A 23,834-nucleotide genomic window follows, 5' to 3' on the forward strand; every position below is an offset into this window, starting at 1 on the left:
TGCTTGGCTGGTAGATGGCCGTCTTCTCCCTGTGTCTCTTCATATCTTTTTCCCTCTATGTTTGTCTGTCATGTGTCCAAATTCCCCCTTTTTATAAGAACGCTAGTCTTATTGGATTAGGGCCCACCTTAATTACCTCACTATAACTTGATTTCCTCAGTAAAGATCCTTTCTCCAAATAAGGCCACATTTTGAGGTGCTAGGGGTTAGGACTCCAACTTATATTTTTTTCAGGGGAGAGGAGGATACAAGTCAACTCATAACAGGTGCCATGATGGTAAGCCATCCCAAAGGGGTCAGAGGTGAGGGGTCAGGGGCAGAAAAGATCTTAAGTGATTGGTAAATGTGCAGAAGTGAGGAAATAGAGACCTCTTCCCTTGCCTCCATTTTTTGTTTTCCCCACTTTCTATCTGGAGTTGGGCTGAGCTGGGAGCAGGGAGCAGCTTTACCTTCAAATGCAATTCAGAGTTTTGATTTTTACACAGTTTTGGACATTTTAGTTACTGAAATCAATATGTTTTCTGTGGTTAGAAGTGACAACACAACTTTTTTTTTTTTTAATATCAGAGAGTAATGAGAAAATGCAAAAAAACCCCAGCCTCACAGAGTTGGTTTGGATAAATAGTAGCAAGGTAAACTAAAGTTGATTTCTGATAGCCTTCTCTGAGTTCTACTTAGTGATCTAACCTACATCTGGTTATACTTAGTTTGCTTTTTTGTTTTTATTTTTTATTTTTTTGGCCAAACAACATGTGGAATCTTAACTCCCAGACCAGGGATTGAACCCGCAGTCCCTGCATTGGAAGCACGGAGTCTTAACCACTGGACCACCAGGGAAGTCCCTTAGTTTGCAATAACTAGCAATAAAAATTTTAAAAAATAACTAGCAATGTTGAACTTTTTCTCATCTCTTTGGTTTCATATGTTTTTGTCTGTTTGTTTTACTGTATGTGTGATTTGCTTGCTTGTGTACTTTTCGATCATACTGTTCATTTTTTTATCAATTCAAAACTGCTTGTTATGTATAAGTACATTAACTCCACTTCAGTTGTATATGTTTTGATTTTTTTTTCATTTTTCAGTATGTCTTTTAATTTTTTTTTGAAGCATGACCATTATGATTTTTTTTTTTTTTTTTTCCGGCTATGTCACGCAGCTTGTGGGATCTTAGTTCCCTGACCAGGGATTGAACTTGGGCTCTTGGCAGTGAAAGCAAGGAGTCTGACCACTGGACCGCTAGCAAATTCCCCATTATGTTTTTTTTTAAGCAGAAAAATCTGACAGTAATTTTCTTAAGAGTTTTTGACTCTGATCATGTGCTTATAAGGGCCAGAGGTAGGGATCTAAAATAATTCTTTTCCAAGTTGAAAATCCTCATTTAATATGTGACTTTATAATGTACTAAATTCCCACATAATTTTTTTGATTCCTTTTGACATTTTATTCCGTTCTCATGTTCTCTCTGTTCTGAAACCAATGATACACTGTTTTAATCATTGTTACTTTATTACACATTTTTATATATGTCTTGTCAAGGTCTCCATTTTTGCACTTTACTTTGCAAAAAACATTATGGCACGTTTTGCATGTTTGGTCTTCAAGATAAAATTTAAAACTTTTTGTTAAGTTCCATCTTCTCTCCCTTTCCATTTTTATTTCCTTGGCCAGAATTCTTGTTCTTCGTATTTTTGTGTGTGTGTGTTCATTTTAATCTCAGAATCATTTGCACTTCTGAGCAAGACTCAAGGCTTTTGCTATTTCAAAGAACTACAGGCTTTCAGTTGGGAGGGGCTAGAGGAGTCAAGTAATTTAGTTCTACCTCCTCATCAGCATGTTATCTTCAATCATGAACTTGCTACAAGTCATTCAGATAGCTGGTTAAAGGCAAGTACCGTTGCATATTGTTTTTATTTTATTTTTTATTAAAAATTTATTTATTTATTTATGTATTTAATGGTATTTCAGGAAATTGATTTATTAGCATAGGTTTCAGAGCTTAAAGCTGGCATCGCTGAGACAACTCTAAAGAGTGTACCTGCAAACAAAGTCAAGGACTTGGTTCCAGAAGCAGGCAACTGTATGAAAGCTGATTGGCAAACCCAGACCCAAAGGAACAAGAATCATTTACTTGTGAAATTTAATTGTAGTCAGTTGTTTTGGAATATTTTTGGTTTTTTAAAAAATTTTTATTGGAGTATAGGTGATTTGCAGTGTTGTGTTAGTTTCAGGTGTACAGTAAAGTGAATCACTTATACATATACATGTATCCACTCTTTTTTAGATTCTTTTCCCATATAGGCCATTACAGAGTATTGAGTAGAGTTCCCTGTGCTGTACAGTAAGTCCATATTAGTTATCTATTTTATATATAGTAGTGTGTATATGTCAATCCCAATCTTTCAATTCATCCCTCCCCACCCTTACTCCCTGGTAACCATAAGTTTGTTTTCTACATCTGTGACTCTGTTTCTGTTTTGTAGATAAGTTCATTTGTACCTTTTAAAACTTGTTTTAATTGAAATATAGTTGACATACAATATTATGTTAGTTTCAGATGTACTACATAATGACTTGACACTTGCATACATTATGAAATGTTCCCCACGATAAGTCTTGTAACCATCTGGACCCATAAATAGTTATTACGATATTATTGACCACATTCCTTATGCTATATATTCCCTTGACTTATTTATTATATAACTGAGGTTTGTACCTCTTAACCCCCTTCACCTATTTCACTGCTCCCCTTCTGGCAATCACCTGTTTGTTCTGTGTATCTGTGAATCTGTTTTCATTTTGTTTTGTTTGTTTGTTTGTTTTTAGATTCCACATATAAGTGAGATCATGCAATATTTGTCTTTCTTTGTCTGACTTATTTCACTTAGCACAATACCCTCTAGATCCATCTAGATTGTCACAAATGGTAAGATTTCTATTGATAGACACTTAGGTTGCTTCCATATCTTGGCTATTGTAAATAGTGCTGCAATAAACATTGCAGTGTTTATATCTTTTTGAATTATATTTTTTTATATCTTCATCAGGTCAATACTCAGAAGTGAAATTGCTGGATCATATGGCAGTTCTATTTAAATTTTTAAAGGAGGCTCCATACGGTTTTTCATAGTGGCTGCATCAATTTACAATCCTACCAACAGTACACGAGGGTTCTAATTTCTCCACATCCTTGCCAACACTTGTTATTTGTTGTCTTTTTGATGATAGCCATTCTGACAGGTGTGAGGTTGTATCTCATTGTGGTTTTGATTTGCTGATTAACAATATTGAGCATCTTTTCATGTACCTGTTGGTTTCTGTATGTTTTCTTTGAAAAAAAAATGTCTATTCAGGTCCTCTGCCCATTTTAAAATCAGGGTTTTTTTTTTCATGTTGAGTTGTATGAGTTCTTTGTGTATTTTGGATATTAATCTCTCATCAGATACATCATTTGTAAGTATCTTCTTACACTTAGTAGGCTGCCTTTTCACTTGATTGATAGTATCCTTTGCTGTACAAAAGATTTCTAGTTTGATGTTGTCCCATTTAAAAAATTTTTGCTTTTGTTTCTCTTGCTTAAGGAGACATATGCAAAAAAATACTGCTAAGGCTGATGTCAAAGAGCTTACTGCCTCTGTTTCCTTCTAGGAGTTTTATGGTTTCAGGTCTTACACTTACAACTTTAATCCATTTTGCGTTTATTTTTATATATGGTGTGAGGAAGTAGTCTCGTTTGATTCTTCTGCACATAGCTGTTCAGTTTTCCCAAAACCATTTATTAAAGGAGCTGTCTTTTCCCCGTCATATATTCTTGTCTCCTTCATTGTAGCTTAATTGACCATATAAGTGTGGTTTATTTCTGGATCCACTATTCTGTTCCTTTGATCTATTTTTTGTGCCAGTACCATACTGTTTAGATTACTGTAGCTTTGAAGTGTAGTTTGAAATCAGGGAGCATGATACCTCCAACTTTGTTCTTCTTTCTCAAATTGCTTTGGCTATTCAGGGTCTTTTGTGTTTCCATACAAATTTTAGAATTTGTTCTAGTTCTGTGATCAGTGTCTTATAGTTTTCTGAGTACAAGTATTTTCCCTCTTTGGTTAGATTTATTCTTATTTTATCCTTTTTGATGCAATTATAAGTGGGATTGTTTTCTTAATTGTTCTGATAGTTTGTTGTTAGTATATAGAAACATGACATTTCTTTATATTAATTTGTATCCTGCAACTTTATTGAATTCATTTATTAGCTCTAGTTATTTGGTAATGTCTCGAATTTCTATATGTAGTATCATGTCATCTGCAAACAGTGATAGTTTTATTTATTCCTTTCCAATTTGGATTCCTTTTATTTCTTTTTTCTTTGTCTGACTGCTGTGACTAGGACTTCCAATACTATGTTGAATAAAAGTGGCAAGAATAGGCATCCTTGTCTTGTTCCTGATCTTGGAGGAAATGCTTTCAGCTTTTCATGCTTGAGTAAGATATTGACTGTAGGCTTGCCTTTATCATGTAGAGGTATGTTCCCTCTATATCCACTTTGTTAATTCCATACTATTTTTAAATAGGGGAAAAGTATTTGGTAGCAATCTTCCTTCCTCTTTCTCCTGCATCTTCGCAAAAGTGGTTATGCATAACTGACCACTCTCTAAAGGAGGCTTAACCTTTACCAGCCATGACCACTAGAGGTCACAAAAGCACTTATTGTAGTCACTGAAACAACGGAATGCAGTCTGGGGCATTACAGATTACGCAAAAATGAACCCACACAGACTACATTTAATTAAGGTGCTTCCTCAAAGGGGAATTGCAACTTCTTATAGCAGACCCATTGTCAACCTCACTCCCCTGTCCCCCACCCCTGCCAATACAGATGAACACAGTTAATTACTAGGTAGGTAGTTAAAACGAGGTTTTCATACATGAAACCAGCCTGAGATTCCCCCTAGTCTTTCATGCCCCTCTTTTCCCTTCAATTTCTATCATTAGAGCAAACACTGGGTGCGGAATACACACACACACACCCCTTCCTTTGGTTGCCCAATTTTTTGTTAAAGGAGAAAAAGTCATCTTTGTTTAAAATAATTTCCCCCCATTTCCATTGCTCAATTATTATGTGTTGAATGGAGAAAACTTAGAAACCAGAGAAACAAATAAACAAAAAAACATCTATCACTAATCATTCTATCGTGCAGAGATAACCACTGTCACACCCTGGGATGGATGATATTGTGATGTTGTGTAGTCTGATTGCTTCACTTGGCTATGCATGAATGTCTTTTCATGTCATCAAGTATTTATCTTCAACATGAATTTTAGTGACTTATAAGAATCCCCTCATACAGACCCACCAGGGTTTACCTATGCATTGCTCTGTTTTTGGACATACATATTGTTTCCATGTTTTCCATATTACAAACATTATGATATGTTATGAGAGAGCACTTATTCACCACTCCCTGAGGGTTTCTACCATTGTAACAGTCCTGGTCTTTTTCGGGGATACGGTGACTTACCTAATAGTTGTGATGGGTGTGAGGATCTGGGCCTGTGTGGTTCACGCCTCTTTCTCCTGGGAGCCAGATTGTTACCAGAGAGCAGGTTCTTACTCTGAGATGCCAGGAGGGGAGGCCTGTGATGGGGCCGTGAAGTCTGTCCACTTCTGGGCTTCAGTTTTAGGAACTGTATTGAGGCTGCATATCTAAGTTTTTTTCTCTAATCATCCCAGCTGACATTTAGATTCTTATATATATTTCTGTGTCCTCTTATGATTTCCCCCTTTCTATAAATTTCAGAATTAGGACTTTTGGGGATCAAAGTGTATATCTTATGTCTTTTGATACAAATGTTCATATTCTTCTCTAGAAAGTTTGTTCCAGTGTTGACTCCAACAAGCAGAATTTACCAGTTGATTGTCTTAAATTTTTCTCCCAAAGATCTGTAACTTCACTATTTATATACATATGTAGGACAGGGTGAGATTATAGATCTATATTTTATATCTAAAATATTATATGTATTATTTATGGGACACAGTTATATATCTACATTTAATATATAAAACATATTGTATGTTAAATTTATATTAATATTAAATACACATTATGTTCATATTAATATATTAAATACATATATAAATTATATAAAATATATTTGAAATGTGATTTACGTAGAACAAATATTGGAAATGGAAGGGGAGAGTTGTGATATATCGATAACATGATTTACCTAGTTCTGAACCATCTGGGAGCTTCATATAAAATAATTTTGGTCACTTTATGTATGGATGAATGTGTGTGTACATATACATGTTTACACTAGGTGATTTGAAAAGGAGTACTTGGTATAAGAAATAAAAATAGAAGTTTTAAAGATACATCATTTCCTTTATAGAATAAAAGAGTGTGTTGGTTAATTAATCAAAAAGATCAGAATGACCTTCCAAAATATCAGCGAGACCCCCCGTTTCCCCCTCACCGTAGGTTTAAATGATGACTGGCCATCATTGTCTTGAGAAGCCGGACTTTTTCTTTCATGGGTCACAGACGTTGAAACTCCAGTGAAGTTTGCATCATTTATTTTACATTGTGGTTTCCATGTTTTAACCAGGAATATGGTAGCATTGTAAATACCAACATTTTTGCACTGATTTGAATGAGGTGAAAAAAAAATTCCAGCCGTCCTCTGGGGACGTTTGATAGAAGCTCAATCCTTCTCCTCCTTAGTACTGTGTGAAGTTGGCTGTGATGTGCTCGTGGTTGAAGGGTTTGTAGTCAGCAACTCCTGGAAACAAGCAGAGAACAACACGAGGTGCCCACGGTGCCCATAACCACGCCACCCTCCCACGGGACCAGCCCATTAAATTGGTTAGAGAGACAAAATTGCCAAAGAGTTGATTAGTATGAAGGGAGCATGGAACTGAGATTCAGGGGTCCTTGTTTCCAGGTTCTCAGTTGCCATGTGGAGCACATCTTTGGCCAAGCCCCTTATATTGTGCCAACCTCCTTCCCTCATACACACTATTGTACTACTAGTATTTATGCTGAAGAATTATTTTCAGGATTAGAAATAATGACTGCCAAATGCCTCATACAGTATCTGACACATAATAAGTATGCAAGAAAGTAGTTACTATTAAAATGGCTTATGTAAGCCAAATTTAGAGCATTCAAGGCAGGAACTCATGTTCATTTTGGAAGATTTTGTAAGAAGTGAGGAAGGGCAGTGGGTTGAGAATTCTTGTCTTTCTGGGCAGGAAACACAGATGATGACATAATCGATGATTAACTCTGAAGTAGCCAGGCATCAGAAAGCATGACAATTTCAGGCCCAAATCTTTTTGGATCTCAGAGGACTTTCTTTTCCCCAGAGAAGAAAAGTAACTGGCAGACATGAGAATTAGCCTGATTTAAGTTCCCAGGGCAATTCTTGAGATGAAGGTGGTAAGAGAATTAATAACAATAGTGATTAGCATTTTTGAACAAATGCCATGCAAAAGGTACTGAATTTACTCATTTCAAACACATTATTTCTAATCCTCACAATAACCTAAGAAATGGTTATTGCTCTTTCCATAGTATGGCTGTGGGCACTGTGCCTCAGAGAAGATTCATTATTTGCCTAGTGTAGCTAGAAAATAAGAGAAGGGGCTTCAGGAATTCCCTGGTGGTGCAGTGGTTAGGACTCAGCGCTTTTACTGCTAGGCCCAGGTTTGATCCCTGGTCAGGGAACTAAGATCCTGCAAGCTGTATGGTGTGGCAAAAAAAAAAAAAAAAGAGAGAGAGAGAAGGGTATCCTAACCAAGGCTTATGTGACTCTAAGATCTTTCTTAAATGCTGTGCTTCAGTTCCACAAATTCTGAACAGATTTTTTTTGTCAATTCCATGGTAGGCTCTAGGAAAAACGTCTCTCTCATTGTAGTCTTGGATAATGAAGCACCTTGACAAAGCACGGTGACAATGAACATCAGGTTAACTAGGTAACATCATCCTTCGACAAAACCATAGACCAGTACTCTTTAAGCTGCAGGATATTTTAGTATTTGCACAAACATTTTAAAGATTGTTAAGGTTTTGCTGAAGTCTGAGTTTTATTCTTCCCCCTTTCTCCACCTAAACATTCTTCTTTCTGGTGATTTTTAACAACACTACAACAAAAGAAGGCGAAGAATGGATTTTGAGTGAAGCTGTGGTCTTGATTATCTGCTCTATCACATACTACGTGTATGCCTTGGGCAAGTCCCTTTTTTGTTTGTGAGACTTTAGTTTTTTTTGTTGTAAAAAGAGTCACTAATGCCTACAGAGTTGATGTGAGTATGAAATAAGATAACGTTACTACATTAATAGATGTTATCTTATCCCTCTCATTTATTTCCCACTGGCTATGAATTCACTGTTCTTTTGCTTTACACATACGTGTTTAATTTTTTAACCCCAAATTGGCCATCTCCTTAGATCACACACTTAAAAAAAAAAATCTTTCTCACATCTGCTTTTTCCTTCTTTAGCTCTTACTACTTTAGGTCAATCCACTTTTCTTGTTCACTGGATATTTTCCCACTGGCTCGGAGTGGAGTTAGGATTCTTGATTTTTTCAAAAGCTATTTTAGAGAGCAACCCATCTGTTCTATCTTTCTATCTATCTATCAACACTGTATATATATTCATAATATATCTGCGTATGTACATACGTATTTAACAGCTATATGTACAATTATTGTATATACATACAGTCTCACAATTATTTATCAATTAAATAAATGAATAAATTAAATATGGCAATGAAAGAATTAGCCTTCAAACGATGGAGAAAATGCCCACATTCCTTTTCTTCTCTCACCTTCATTTAAAGGTGTTTTGCCGCTCAGGAACTGCCAATACGTCTTGTGATTAACATTTTCAGCGATATTGTTAATAGAAGAGACCATAGGTCCCCAGGATGTCATTGTGGTTTCAAATCTGTAAGAATAAAGTCATATACGATTAATACCTCACTTTAAGTCAGGCAATAAGAAGTTAAGATGAAGGGACAGAGACCTTCTAAATGCTTTAAAGATCAGAAAAAATCATGTTTCAAAGAGAAAATGCAAATGACTAATGAACATAAAATTACTTCATTTGGAATTAAATAAAAATAAAATGAACAGATTTTTTAAAAACCTATCAATAAGCAAATTTTTAAAATGTAAATGTCCAACAATGGGCAAAAAAATTAGGTGAGTGATGGAATGAATATCCAAGATTGACTCTTTTGCAGTTATGAAAATCATAATTTTCAATATTTTTCAGTGAAATGGGAAAATGCTTATGCAATAATATTAAGTGAAAATGTGGGATACATGTTGTATCAGAAATATCTATCTTGTATATTATGGATCACAACTATTTGTAATATGCATGGAGAAAATACCTATAAAATTATAAAAAATATCAACAGTGATTATATTGTGGATAGACCTATAGATGCTTTGTTTTCTTCTTTATGCTTCCCCCCCTCAAAATTTCTTCTATGTGTATTTATTACATTTATAGTTAGGAAAAGTTAAATCAGGCAAAATTAAAGCTAAGCTTAGAGAAGAAGTAAAGGATATTCAGCAGGTTGTTGGAAAATTAAGTATTCTCGAAATGCGATCTTTATCTTGACCTGTTCTACAGAAGTTAGGGAAGTTATGGAGCTGGTCTGTGGGTGGCAGACACGTGTACTTATCCTAACCCTGGAGAATAGATCCCATGTCACTCATCTATTCCTTGGCCTTTGTCAGTCTTTCTCCTGGACATCCCTCTGCAGAATTTGGATTGGACCATCTTTCCTTTGAAAGTATCTCCTCTTTTCCTTTCCATGACCTGGCATCTTCCCCCTCCTCCTCCTATAGCTTAGGCTTCTCCATATTTCTCTACTGTTCCCTCTTTTTGCAAACTATAAACATTCCCCAAAGTTTAATGTTCTCCTTTGTGATTTATTTCTATATCTTTCCCTTTCCCAACTGGGTAGTAGAAAGAACATAAGAGTCAGTCAAATCTGGTTTCAGATCTCAATTCCACTAGTTGCATGTTATATGATCTTCAGAATATTACTTAACCATTTTGGGCCTAAGTGGTTCTATCTGTAAAATGGGAATAATTATATCTGTCTCGTGGTTTATTGGAAGCATTGTATCTGCCACCTACTACACTGTCCCTAACTTCAGTGGTCAACTCTATCAGGTGGCTACCCAATCTCTTTTGCTTGTCCTGACCTCTTTTTCTAGGACTTCCTTTATACCTCCAAAAGCTTCCTAATGTTTCTGTTTTGAATGCCAACAATTAATCATCTAAAGGAATTGGGTTTTTCTCTGAAGGACATTCTTTCTTCCTGACACTCCTACCAATAGTTTTGAAGCTTCTTGCTCTTGACCCCCACATCCAGTCACTCATGAGCCCTGGGGCATCTTCCTTGGTATGAGTACATTTCTCCTAGATGAAGTCCTCATCAGTTTACAGCTTCATTTCTGTAGTCATGCCCTAGCTTTCCTCCTTGTCACTCATTCCCCAAACCAATTAACATTTTACAACATGACTTTTCTTACTCAAAAACTTTCAACCCTTCTCTGCAACATGAAGTCTGAATTCCTTAGCCTGGTATTTCAGGCTTTCTACAATATCACCCAATCTATCCTTCCAGACATCATTCATTTAATTCAGTCCTGTATTCTCTTGTCTAGTCAAGCTGGTCTACTCATTGACCTTAAATTCCTTGCTCAGTCCTGTCTCGAATGCTTTGTCCTCACCATCCCCCTCATCCTTGAATACCATCCTTCCATATCTTCCTGTATGGTACCTATTCTTTGAATGTGGTCCAAAGCCACCAGCCTTCCTTGACTCTTCTAATCCACACTGTGCTCTCTCTCCTTTGAATTCCTGTTTTAAAAACTCCATCTTATATTGACTTGAATGATTTAATTTTTATGAGAGCCTTGCCTAGTTACTAGATTGCAGGCTCCTCAAAGGGCTATTAAATAAAGATCTGTTACATTATCAGAAGGGAAAAAAGCAAGAAAATGAAGGAAGGAGAGAGAGAATGGGAATTCAGGTTGGGCTTGGGAGGAGTGGTGCATGTCACTTGTAACACTCACTTGAATGTGGGGTTTTCGCGCTGTGCTTCCTCTAGGACAACAAGTAGCACTGATCCTCTTTTTACACTAACATTGATGGTCTCATTGAAGAGACGCTCCACACCCCTCAGCTGGTTATTTATGGTGTATTTGACGGTGATATTGTATGCTGAGGTGGGAACAGGGCTAGGAGGGTTGGGTAGAGTTGGTTGCACCTCATGACCTGGGAAGAGCAAAGAGGCCAAGTATGTTAAAGATTATGGAGTTTGTAGTATAGGTACAAAATCTCTGTTATTGGCAGCTTATCCCAGAACACATTTCAAGAGATGACAGTGGTTTTGTGTCCTTTGTGGATTGTTCTGAAGAACTGGTGTGACCTATGAAGCTCTCATTTCCATCCTAGAGAATTGATCGTAGCTGAAGAACTGACAGCTAGCTTAATAACGAACGTTTATTTTGTTAAAAGGATTTGTAAACTGAAGGGAGGATTGTGAGCCCTAAGTCACGTATTTTACATGGTGCTCTCTGTTCACTTGGGGTTTTTTGTTAACCCGAAGAATCTGGAAGCAAAGGTAGTAAGTTTCAGACCATTTAACAAAATACCTGGGCACCTAGTGTAGAATCCTAGGAAGGACTCCATGGCCACCTTGTTCAAGTTGGGAAATCTTTGGGAAGCAGCCTAAGGAGTTAGTGAATGTGGCTATGTTTGGTATGATTGTGGTCAGATTGCTTAATTGTGGTCTCTATAGATTCTGTACTGAGATAGACAAGGAGCTTACTAATCTCTGCTTATCTCAGGAAGTCCATGCAACATAAGATGAATCATACTTTATGTTAGTATTTGATTAGAAAGAAGAGTTGGAGGACTCTATACCAAAGACTCTGGGGTGATAAATTTTTCTGCAGGACTCTCCTTTCTAGATGTATATTTCTGCCATGTTTGAATTTTAAGTATCTCTGTATTATATTTGTAAATGGATAAAATAAAGATATTTCAAATAAAAAGGTAATGTGCCAGATTTCCACACCATCCCTTTGGTGTGCTGTGAGCACATTTTTACATCTCCAAGTCTTGGCTGAAATGTCAACTCTGTTCTTCTCCTAAGGTTCCCAAACTCAATGATCGGTCATACTTTCTTTGCTTTTGCACTGTATATGGTTTCTATTTCTGCTTAATACTTACTTCATTTTTCCAAATATTGTAGTTTTTGTCTACATACCATCTCCTGACTTTGTAAATAGCAGCTATGATAAGATATTGCCTAATGTTTGGTGCATTTGTCAAATGAATGAATGAAGTCATATGTTATTTGACTGTTAGGACCATGGATCTTCTCTCTCCACAAGCATCCAACAAAATGATTTACCTGTAGTAGGTGCTCAGTAAATGTGTGTTGAATGAAGTGGACGCGGGAGCAGAATTCTGAGGGCAGGACAGCATGGCTGCGTGCTAACACACAACTCTTAGGAACTGGCCCTGCCTACATGGCAGTCATGGATTTAACAAGCCCTTATGCCCCTTAAAATTGGTCCACGTATCATTCCTGGCATAAGTTGCCACTTTATAGGGAGAGACAGATGTTAAGAGTTCTTACCAGGGCTGCAAGACACATGGGGCACATCTAGGTATGTCTTGCCTTTCAGGGAAGGGAGGATTTGGGCAATGGACATGGGGTTGTGGAATTTCCCCTCCTTAATCTCATCCAGTACAGAATCCATGGTCTTCTGGCAGTTCCACTCCTTGTTAGGTCGTTCAGGTGTCACGGAGAGAGCCTGGGGCCGGGGTGGGGGTGGGAGGGTGGGGAGAGAGAGAGAGACAGATTAGGTATAGCTGAGAGTTGGCCTTTATTAGCTTTATAAGGGACAGACTTGATCACTAATCTTTGTGATCAACCAGAGTCCAAAACCGAAGCTGCACGAGGTTCAGGACAACATCTGTCTTATTCACGGCTGTGTCCCCACTGCTTAGTTCAGTGTCTGTCACATAGCAGTCACACAATAAATGTCTGAGCTACACTCAGATTCAGGGAGTGCTATTAGGGCTGCTGTATTTACTAACAGTTCTTGCATGTAGAAGGAGGATGAGAGCTGGCAAAGCAAGCTCCTGGGGAAGATTTAGTGTAGGACAACCTGGCCATCTAACAGTAGTAGACTTTTGTTTTTTGTTGTTCTACACACCCTTTGGTGGACTCTTCCCACATTCTTTGATCATGTCAGTACTGTCAGCTAGAGGCTCCACGATCCTGGCCACAAGGGTGGAAGAAATATTTCTTCCGCCTTGCTGGGGTTAGTAATCATTGAGGGGTTAGTAATCATTGAGGTGCTAGTGACCATCTTTCTCAGCCACTCTGAAGAAGCCATACAGCAGGAGAGAATGAGAAAAACTATGGCTGAGAGATGATGAAAGAGTGATCCCTGATATGATTTGAGCCCTCTATTCTGATTAATCCTGAAATCACCTAATCGAGCCCTGGATCCCCCAGTTTATGTGAAATAGTAAATCTCCATTTTTTTTTCTTAAGCAAACATTATTTGGGTTTCTGTTATTTGCAAAATGAGTCTTGATGAATACACCAAGCAAGTCACTCTACTTTGCTGAGTTTTCTGTCTCATGGGTAAAATAGAAATCATAGTTCCTGCCTACCTTTGGGGCGGTGATTGGAGGTTCAGATGGGATGCTGTGCAAAAGCATTTTGTAATGGTGTGTTGGGAAGCTGTCCTTAGCACCTCCCTGCCTTTAGGGTTGTGCTGACTCATCCACCATGTTAATGGGCTGGGGTTGTTGATGACCCATTCACCTGAAGCTTTGGATGGGAAATGGGAGAAGGGGGGGGAGTCAGAAATGGCTGTGAGCTAGAGGCAGTACTGTGAGCAACTAGGCAGTTTTGACAGGCTCTGTTAACCTCCCTAACCATGACAATGGCTCTTCCCAGAGGCCCCTTTACAGGGCAGTTTGGTTAAAGGGCATCAGTTAGGCTTTCCCAGCAACCGTATCTGTATCTCGTCCACTTGCCATATTCATATCCCAAATCCCACTAAGTGAGATGTATCCCCTTGGGATAAAACATCACAACACCAACTCTTTAGAAAGGAGTAATGCATTAGCCAGTTAGAAGTCAATAATAACTTTGCATGAAGAAGTTTATGTCCCCAAGTTAGGTTCTTGTCAGAGGAACCTTGAAAGTGTTGGAATATTTACGGAAGAAAGAGGAGGAAATGCCTCTGGGAAACAATGTGGGTGGCCTAGGTCACTTGAAGGGCACTGACAGCTGGCAGAGGGTGAGTGAAGGTTGCAAAGGAAGCTAAATATCACCTCTCTTCCACTGGGAGAGATCACAAACAATTATTAAATGCCACATTGTGCCTGTGACTTTTTTATACCTTTGCTATTATGGGGAAAATGAAATTCCAGGAAATTCAATATTTGCCGAAGATGGTGGCCAATCTGGGATGCAAACCCAAGTTGTTACAGCCTTAGAAACCCTTTGTTTTTGACACCAGAACATTTTAGATTAGAAAAAGTTTATATAGTAGATATCTGGTGATTTCAGACTTCAGACTGCCTGGGTAAACTCTGGCGTAACTCAGGTAGGGCGAGGTTATGTATCCTAACTGATAAGTAATCCACGTGGCCTGTGATATCTGGATATGGATGATATCTGGATATGGAGGTCCTGCCTTTTTCCAAGGAAAAACTTTAATTCCCAGGTACAGCTTTTCACGGTGTACTCTGCAGGTGCTAAAATCCCAAATAGAATTCACAAACCAAATTAGCAAAAGCAAACACTTCTCTGTCTGGCTCTAAGGTGAGCAAGGTTATTTTAAGTGAGTCATGAATAAAACTTGCCTTAGATTTCTTCAAGACTTCCTTTGTTCCCCGACAAAGCTTTCTAGACCTGAGCCCTGGCAGTGTTTTGTTCTCTGACAAAATTTTATTGACCACGACATGATGTAGAAACTGACTTTATTTTCATTAGTTGGTCCTATGGCACATTGGAGTGGGGACTTTGTGTTTACTCTTATGTTTAACATGAACTAGTTTCTAGTCTATTTATGCCCTTTGCTCATTTTTTAATCTTAATTTTAAAAAATATTTTAAAAATTGAGATGTAATTGACATATAACATTATATTTGTTTCAGGTGTAGTAACAAATGATTTGATATTTGTATACATTGTCAAATGGTCACAGTTTAAGTCTAGTTAACATTCATCACCACACATAGTTTCACATTTTTTATATTGTGATGAGAACTTTTAAGATGTACTCTCTTAGTAACTTTCAAATATATAATACAGTATTATTAACAATAGTCACCATACTGTACATTACATCACTAATTTTTAATGTATAGAATATCAGACCAGTCTCCAACCCCCTGCACTAGTCCAGAGCTAAATTAGATTTAGGGTTGGCATTGTAACTCCATGGGTCTGTTTCTTTATTTTTTATTGATGTATAGTTGATTTATAATATTATTTTAGTTTCAGGCATATGGTATAGTGATTCAGTATTTTTGCAGATTATACTCCATTATAGATTATTACAAGATAATGGGTATAATTCCCTGTGCTATACAGTATATTCTTGTTGCTTATCTATTTTATACATAGTAGTTTGTACCTGTTAGTCCCACATCCCTAATTTGTCCCTCCCCCCTTCCCTCTCCCCTTTGGTAACCACAAGTTTGTTTTCTATATCTATGAGTCTGTTTCTGTTTTGCATATACATTCATTTGTATTATTTTTTAGATGCCACATATAGGTGATATCATGCAGCATTTATCTTTCTTTGCTTGATTTAATTCACTAAGCATAATATTATGATTCTCTGTTTCTTGGGATTTCCAAGTTGGGAAGGTCATGATGTAGTTTTTCTATTAATCCCATGGGGCATTTTGAGACTCTGGAGCATAAATTTCTTAGTTTGGACTACAGGATTTGGCCACAGATGACCCTTTAATTTTTGATTCTAGTTGGTTCTCTCTCCCCGTTATTATCGGTGTGTTTTCCATGGGAAGATGTTGCCCTAATCAACGGAAGGGGAGGGGTCTGTGTGTGTGTGTGTGTGTGTGTGTGTGTGTGTGTGTGTGTGTGTGTGTGTGGTTGTATTTGGAGCTATATCAAGCAGCATCTTATAGAATCCAAGCCTGAGACTCTATACTAGGGAAGCATAGGACTGAGCATAGACTTGATGACCAGACACATCTGGCGCTGCCATATATTAGGGATCTTTGTGAGGTTGAACTGAGACTGAGATAGTAAAAGACCTTGACAAAGACTAGATGTCCAGGCAGTTTTAGATCATTTTCATTAATCATTTTGAATACAATCCCACCTTTTTTTGGATCAAGGTAAAGATCTGATAAAAGAACACTTGATTGGCAGCATGGAATCAGAAGATTCAATATTTTTTGAGGACCTCCTTGAATATCCTTATTTTTTAATACACCAAACTTTCAATTGTCTATAATTATTATGAACAAACTGATCATTATTCATAATAAACCAATATATTTCTTGGATTTATTTATTTCTTTTTTTTTTCCACGGAAGGGAAAAGAGTTCATGCATATTTGGTTTTATACTTTACCTGTGAGGTAGGGATGAATTAACACTTACCTGCATTTCACCAGTAGAGAAACTGAGGCACAGGTGCCATAAGGAATCTACCTCTAGTCACAGTAGCTGGTCCTCCCCAGAGATACTACCAGAAGCCTGGTCTCTTGGTCCTACAATCCAGGCTTGGGGACATGGACCCAGCGAAGGGCATCAATGACGCATTTACCTGCATGGCAAGGCCAGTGCTGTAGGTGTTTCCGATGATGCCATTGTCTTGGATCCTCATGCTGATATTCTCCACAGTATTCTTTAGTACCTGACCGAACAGGACTCTGTAATCGTCCTCGGAACCTACAGGGATCTTGTGGTACATACAGGTCAGAGCCAAGGTCACCATTGCTCCTGTGTCTGAGAATCACAGCACGGGATAAGACAACCACCACCACCACAATATGAACAACTAACATTTGTGTGCTTATTGTGTTCAGGTTCATTACCTCCTTTACCCTTCAGGACAGTCTGTGAAATAGGACCTATAATTATCTCCATTTAGGGGATGAGGAAATGGAGGCTCAGAGAGGTTAGGTAACTGCCCAAGGCCACACACCTGAATGCAGATCTGTATGACTCCACAGCTCAGGCTTTGAATGAAAGTCAACTAGGAGCATTTTCAATCCACTTCTCTTGTCCCAATGTTTATCTTTCAAAATGTCAGCAGTGGTGAAGGTGCAGCCATCACCACCTCTCACTGAAGTCCTCTCTGTCACCCCATACAACAAGTGTAGTCTCTTTTCTGGGTTCCTTTAGCATTTGTTGTTTGTACCTGTTTTGCAATCTCGGCACTCTCTGCTGTTACTGTGCCCTGTGAGTTCTCGGATGGGGGGAGGGCGGGGATTTTCATCTCCCATAGTACCCAGCACAAGGGCTTTTTTCATTATTTCATTCTTATTATGTGTGAACTGAATGGGCAAACTCTGGCATGACGAGACCAGAACAAATCAAAGACTTGCCAGATGGCACTTTTTTCATCAATCTTTTCCTCCCCACCCTAATCTCCACCCAAAATTTCATCACCTCATTAAGGATGACAATGTTGGCAAAGAAGTCCCAATTTCCTGAACTGGCAGAGAGGTCCCAGCAATGCATGAGGTCCCAGATGGGAAACAGAGGCCAGTCTGTGTTTGACCCATGGGGAGGGTACTTGAGTAAATATCTACCTGTGTGCTGGTCTGATAAAGCCTGAAAGGAGAGAGGTTGCTCATGTGGCATGTATAAGGGGTGAAAACCTGAGATAATACTGTTGCTTAGATAGTGGTAGAGGAGAAAAGATGACCACCAATGAGGGACATAACAGTGGCCCCCACAGAGGGCATCATACAGAGAAGGGATCGTTATGTGCAGAAGAAGGACATGGTGTGGTAGAGGACAGAGCTTCCATTCACAAGCAGCCACGTGCTTGCAGGATGAAGGAATAAGATGGTTCCAATGCATCCTTGAAGGGGAGCATTATGGGTTTAATGTACAGAGAGTAGCTGTTTAGTATAAAGAGAATATTTGGGGACTTCCCTGGTGGCACAGTGGTTAAGAATCTGCCTGCCAACACAGGGGACATGGGTTCGAGCCCTGGTCCGGGAAGATCCCACATGCCGCGGAGCAACGAAGCCCGTGTGCCGCAACTACTGAGCCTGCACTCTAGAGCCTGCAAGCCACAACTACTGAAGCCTGCGTGCTGCAACTACTGAAGCCCATGCACCTAGAGCCCATGCTCCAACCCTGCTCGCCACAACTAGAGAAAGCCCACAAACAGCAACAAAGACCCAACACAGCCAAAAAAAAAAAAAAAAAGAGAGAATATTTGGATGTAGTAAGGAGAAGCATCGAGAAGAATAGAGTGTGGAAGCAACAGCAGCGATTTAAGAGGAGGTTCAGGGTGGGACTGAGTCCAGACACTGATTTAATAATTTAATCACTCGTCTGGGAACAACTCCTGACTTGGATGACATATTTATTGTTCTCAATGGAGATTCTGATTTGTCTGTAACTGTCAGACATGTCAAGTATTGTCCTGGTTTCTGTTTTATTTTCTCTCTTTCATTTATACCTTAATTCACATGTCCAACAAATATTTGCCAAGTATCTCTCATCTACAGACATTTTCATGGTCCTGAGCTCCTCTTCCATGGAAAGCTCCCCCCCTCCCACTTTCCCTCCAGCTCTACCCTTCCGTGACCTTGATGTTCCCAGCTCAGGGCACTGTGTGAAAGTGGTGACCTACTTACCCACGTTGAAGGGAGAGGAATTGGCCAGCAGGCTCTTGGCAAAGCGGGTCGCTATGGGTAAGGTCTTCTCCGGGTTGTTCTGGCACAGCGCCAAGATCGCCAGACTGGGCCCATAGAAGGATGAAGCATGGGTATTGAGGCCTTGGAAAGGGATAGAGGGCCTTCATAAGACTAACGTTCACCATAAAGAAGATATTTGTGAAAAAGGAAAAGCCAAACCTTTTAAAGAGACATTGCTAGAAAACCTGTCCAAAAAGAAAGATACCATATGGCAAGAGATAACGTCCATGTGTCTCAGAGTAAGACTGTCATCTGGCATGAGAACAGAATAAAAGGGATGCTGCTCTCTTCAATGATGGCATAGAACTGTTTCCCTGGGATAGTGGTCTTTTCTAGTTCATTGGATTGGAAGTGGAGATCTCACTTGTGGGATCATCAGAGGTACTTTGTGTCTCTTGCCTAAACTTCCACTCTCCCTTCCTTTTTCTTTATAGATTTAAAATTCTCAGGAAGGGCCATTTGCCTCACTTCCCCCTCCCTTCTGGTGAGGTCTTACTGGCAGGTGCCCAGTTTTCCATCTGTCTCTGTAGAATCGATACTCGGTTCCCAGGGTCTCGGCAGGAGGAGGTGAGGGCCATAATGGTGAGGGCAAGCTGACCAATGGTAAGGTCTGTAGAAGAGAGAACAATATAGTTAAACAAAGGCATTCTCACGGGAGAGAGCACCAGGGGCCAGGCTGAGCTCTCTGCTTCTTTCCAGATCGTTTCGATTTTTTAAATAATGTGATTAGTTTTTTGATCTTTCTTAAGGAAAGAAGTATGGAAAAACATTGAAGAAGTATGGAAAAACATTAAGTAGGCCATTAATCTAGTGGCCTCTATGTGACTTGACAACCCCATAAGGAATTCCTGGTATCTGTTTAGAAAAGCAGCAAGAATACCCATACAAATTCCTATATAAAAAATGTATAGTTACAGGATAATTTTAACTTTACTCAAGTTTATCTAATTTGAACCTCAAGGCAACTCCTGTGAAGTAGGCAGAACAGAGATTTTATTATTATTGTTATTGTTGTTGTTATTGCTATTAGTGTTATTGTTATTAGAATTATTTGCATTTCGCAAATGACGAACATGTGGTTGATGGGGATCTGTGACTAGTTCAAGGTCACAGAATTAGTAAGTGGCAGAGCCAGACCTGGAAATCCACTCTTTTACATTTAATCTAGAGCTCTTTCTGCTTTACTGCCCTCCTGTGTGAATGCCCTGACTTCACACATGAGTCCTTCCAGGTATGCAGGGAAAGGTGTTTGGGTGATTCAGGTACCATCACAGGTAGCATTGGGGTGGGGCGACATGGAGGTGGGCCCTGGGGGTGGAGATTCAGGGAGCGGGCAGAGGGGCCCTGGCTTCTCACCGGCTGTGTCACTGGCCATGAGCTTGTAAGTCAGGAGCTTCTGGGCCTCCAAGTTGTAGGCTCCGGCCAGGTTCATGGCAATCAGGATGCTGGGGTTTGGGAAGGCAGAGTTGAACACGGAGCTTTCCATGAGCACTTGGATGCCATTAACCGAGGGCTGCTCTGCTAAGGGAACAGCTGCAAGGGACAAAGCCGTTTACCAAACCCGTCATCCTCATTCCCTCTTCTCAGAAACATGTTTCCTGTGTCTCTTAGGAGAAGACAGGATTAGCCTTGGTATCCTCAGGGATGCTCCCTTTGGGGTGATTATTAAAGAGCAATGGGGAAAACATTGGGCTTTTTCTTTTGAGGCCAATTAGTCCCTACATCTTCCCAAATAACCCTTGTCTTTAAGAAGGTGATTTTTCACTTAGTCACATCGAGCACTATGGCTCACAGACATTTCATGCTATTTCTAGCATGTTCCTAGAAGTCACTGGTTTCCTTGCATCCATTTTTTTCTCCCTCTTACATGAAAAATATGAAAGATTTGGGATATGACCTATCCTCAGCAGGTACCCAACATTCTCACTAGTAGTGGTACCTGGTCAGAACGGCCACTGAGGGTCTTTCTCTGTATCATCAACCATCATTCCTGCAATGGTATTTCAATTTCTCTTAAAGTAAAATGCGTAGACTTGCCTCTCAAAGAACTTATGCTATTAAGTCAGGAAAGATGCACCACACACGCTCACACCCTGACTCACCCGTTTTGGAACTCCTAGAGTGATCGCTATTTTCAGGCACTATCTCATGAGCAGACGTCAGTGTCTGAGGTTTCTGCCTATCCCCAGGGTAACTGCTTCCGACCTTGGAAAAAATGCTCTACTCACAGCATGAGCTTCGGGTCTGGGTGCTGGTCCCAGTCATAGCCCAGAGGAGGGTCAGGAGTTGGAGGGCGACCCGGCTCATCCCACTCTCCCCTGTCCTGTCCATGTCTCCCGTTCACAAGTCCCAGTGTTGGCAAGTAGAGTATTTCTCTACTTTTTCTTATATACGCTTCTCTTTGTAAAACAGTCTGCCCTTCTCCCCCATCCTCCAGCCACTCCTAACCACTTATGCTGACCGCTCTCTCCCTGATAAAACTAATTTCCATTTGCTTATCTAAGTTTACCTACTATAGAGCCTCCAAGGTGCCTGAAGGTCACATCTAGGCCGCACAGTCATAGGAGACACTCAGGGCTTAATACGCGGTGACCAAGCGTCCTTTACTAAAATCCTGGGAGGCCGGCTGATGTGTGCGTATAACAGAGACTTTCTCCTAGGCCTTTGCACTCCCAGGCAGCCTCTCGGCTGTTTATCGGCAACCACTTCATTGAGGTTTGGGGGATTCCTAAGGCACCACCTCACTTACAGTCTGAGGCATTTGCTTTCCAATAGGCCCTCTTAGGCTCTCAGGTGAGCATCGGCCAGGTGAGGTCTGGCTTTATGCAATCAATTAAATTGACATGACCTGGGTTCCGGCCCAGGCTCTTTGAAGTTGTTTGATGTCGGGAAAGCAGTGGGCCATAAATTGTTTTGTTTGATTTCTCTTTCCTTATCTGGGGCTGAAAGCAGTTTCAAACACCCAGGGCTTTCAGATATTATCTTTTAAAGTAAGTAATTGCAAAGCGTGAGATCAATGAACTATATTAAGTAATATGTATATATTAAAAACTTTTTTAGAATTGTAGCTGTATAATAAAGCAAAGTATATCTCCCCCTCACACAGAGAACTGGAAATAATGAGATTATGAAGGAGGGGGCTACTGTTTTTTCTAACTACCGCATTTTAAGTAGCTCCTTTTAGGAGGCCATTCTCACAGTGACTCCCAGCTTAGACTAACACAACATTGTAAATCAACTATAGTCCGATAAAAATTGAAAAAATATACCATATGATGAAAAAGCAAAAAAAAAATTCAAATTCCTTTTAACGACCTCCAGGCCCTGTAAGATCTGGCATCTGGTTTCCTTCTGGACCTCACCTCCACCCACTTTCTCCTTTGTTCACTCTGTTCCAGCAGCACTTCTTTTTTTTTTTTTTTTTTTCTGAGATTTTTTTTTTTTTTTTAACATCTTTATCGGAGTATAATTGCTTTACAGTGGTGTGTTAGTTCTGCTTTATAACAAAGTAAATCAGTTATACATACACATATGTTCCCATATCTCCTCCCTCCCTCCCGCCCTCCCTATCCCACCCCTCTAGGTGGTCACAAAGCACAGAGCTGATCTCCCTGCAGCAGCACTTCTTGTTCCTTGAACCCATCAGCCACCTTTGCTCTTGCTGTCCTCTCTGCCTGGGAAATCCTTACTCCAAATACTCTCACGGTGGCTCCCTCACTTCTTTCATGTCTCTGCTCAAAGGTCAGCTTTTAGAGAAGGCTTCCAGACCATTCCATATGAGACAGCCTCACCCCCCTGACACCCACCGTGCCCCTTACCTGCTCTAGCTCCTCGCCCTCTGTCATACTCTATGTGTAGTTCACTTACTGTCTGTCTCCTTCCCCACTAGAATGTCTGCTCCAAAGGGGCAGGAGCTTAATCTATTCTGTTCACTGCTTTGTCTGTCCCAGGTACTTGAGACACTGCCCAGCTCACAGTAGGAATCAAATGAATACTTTTTAAACATTTTATTTATTTTTTAATTTTATTTCATATTATTTATTTTATTTTATTTTATTTTTTAGTTTCTGGTGTACAGCAGAGTGATTCAGTTATATATTCTTTTCATATTCTTTTCCATTTTGTTTACTACAGGATATTGAATATAGTTCCCTGTGCTATACCGTAGGACCTTGTTGTTTATCTATTTTATATATAGTAGTTTGTATCTGCTAATCCCCAAATCCTAATTTATCCCTCCCCCACCCCCTTTCCCCTTTGGTAACCATAGTTTGTTTTCTAAGTCTGTGAGTCTGTTTCTGTGCTGTAGATAAGTTCATTTGTATCATATTTTAGATTCCACATGTAAGTATCTCATGATATTTGTCTTTCTCTGTCTGACTTACTTCATTTAGTATGATAATCTCTAGGTCCATCCATGTTGCTGCAAGTGGCATTATCAAATGAATACTTTCTGAATGAGTGAATTAATGAACAAATATATAGCATGGGTGATAAAAAAAAGCATTTTTTTTTTCTTTCTTGGATTAATTTGGTGGTTTCGTAGGTGAGAACACAGGATACGTATTGGGGTGTGCTAGACAGCTTCTAACATAGACCCGTGTTCCCACCTCCTGGCATTCATGCTCTTATGTAATCAATCCCCTTCTCTAGCGTGCGGGCTGGTCTTGCCTCTCATAAATATAATGCAGCGAAAGTGATGGGATGAGGTTGCAGTAGACCGGCTCCGTCTTGCTTGCAGTCTCTCTGGCTCTTCTCGCTTTTTGCTCTGATAAAGCAGCTGCCGCGCTGTAAGCTGCCTTATGGAGGGGCTGGCGCAGCAGAGAACTGAGAGCAGCTTCCAGCC

General features: G+C 39.5%; 1 protein-coding gene across 1 annotated transcript; it reads right to left on the reverse strand.

The window, feature by feature from the left end:
* Positions 1–608: 608 nt before the first annotated feature.
* CBLIF (cobalamin binding intrinsic factor) lies at positions 609–21,969 on the reverse strand. Its single transcript, XM_082477304.1, has 9 exons — positions 21,217–21,969; positions 20,345–20,521; positions 19,485–19,598; positions 18,929–19,069; positions 16,876–17,057; positions 12,684–12,861; positions 11,110–11,311; positions 8,838–8,956; positions 609–6,782 (listed from the first exon to the last, which is right to left on the reverse strand). Exons 1-9 carry the CDS (start codon positions 21,317–21,319, stop codon positions 6,721–6,723), a joined length of 1,278 nt encoding a protein of 425 aa, XP_082333430.1. The 5' UTR covers positions 21,320–21,969; the 3' UTR covers positions 609–6,720.
* Between the last annotated feature and the right edge of the window lie 1,865 nt (positions 21,970–23,834).

Source organism: Balaenoptera physalus (assembly GCF_965194825.1).
Source record: "Balaenoptera physalus genome assembly, chromosome: 10".
NCBI classification, from domain to species: Eukaryota; Metazoa; Chordata; class Mammalia; order Artiodactyla; family Balaenopteridae; genus Balaenoptera; species Balaenoptera physalus.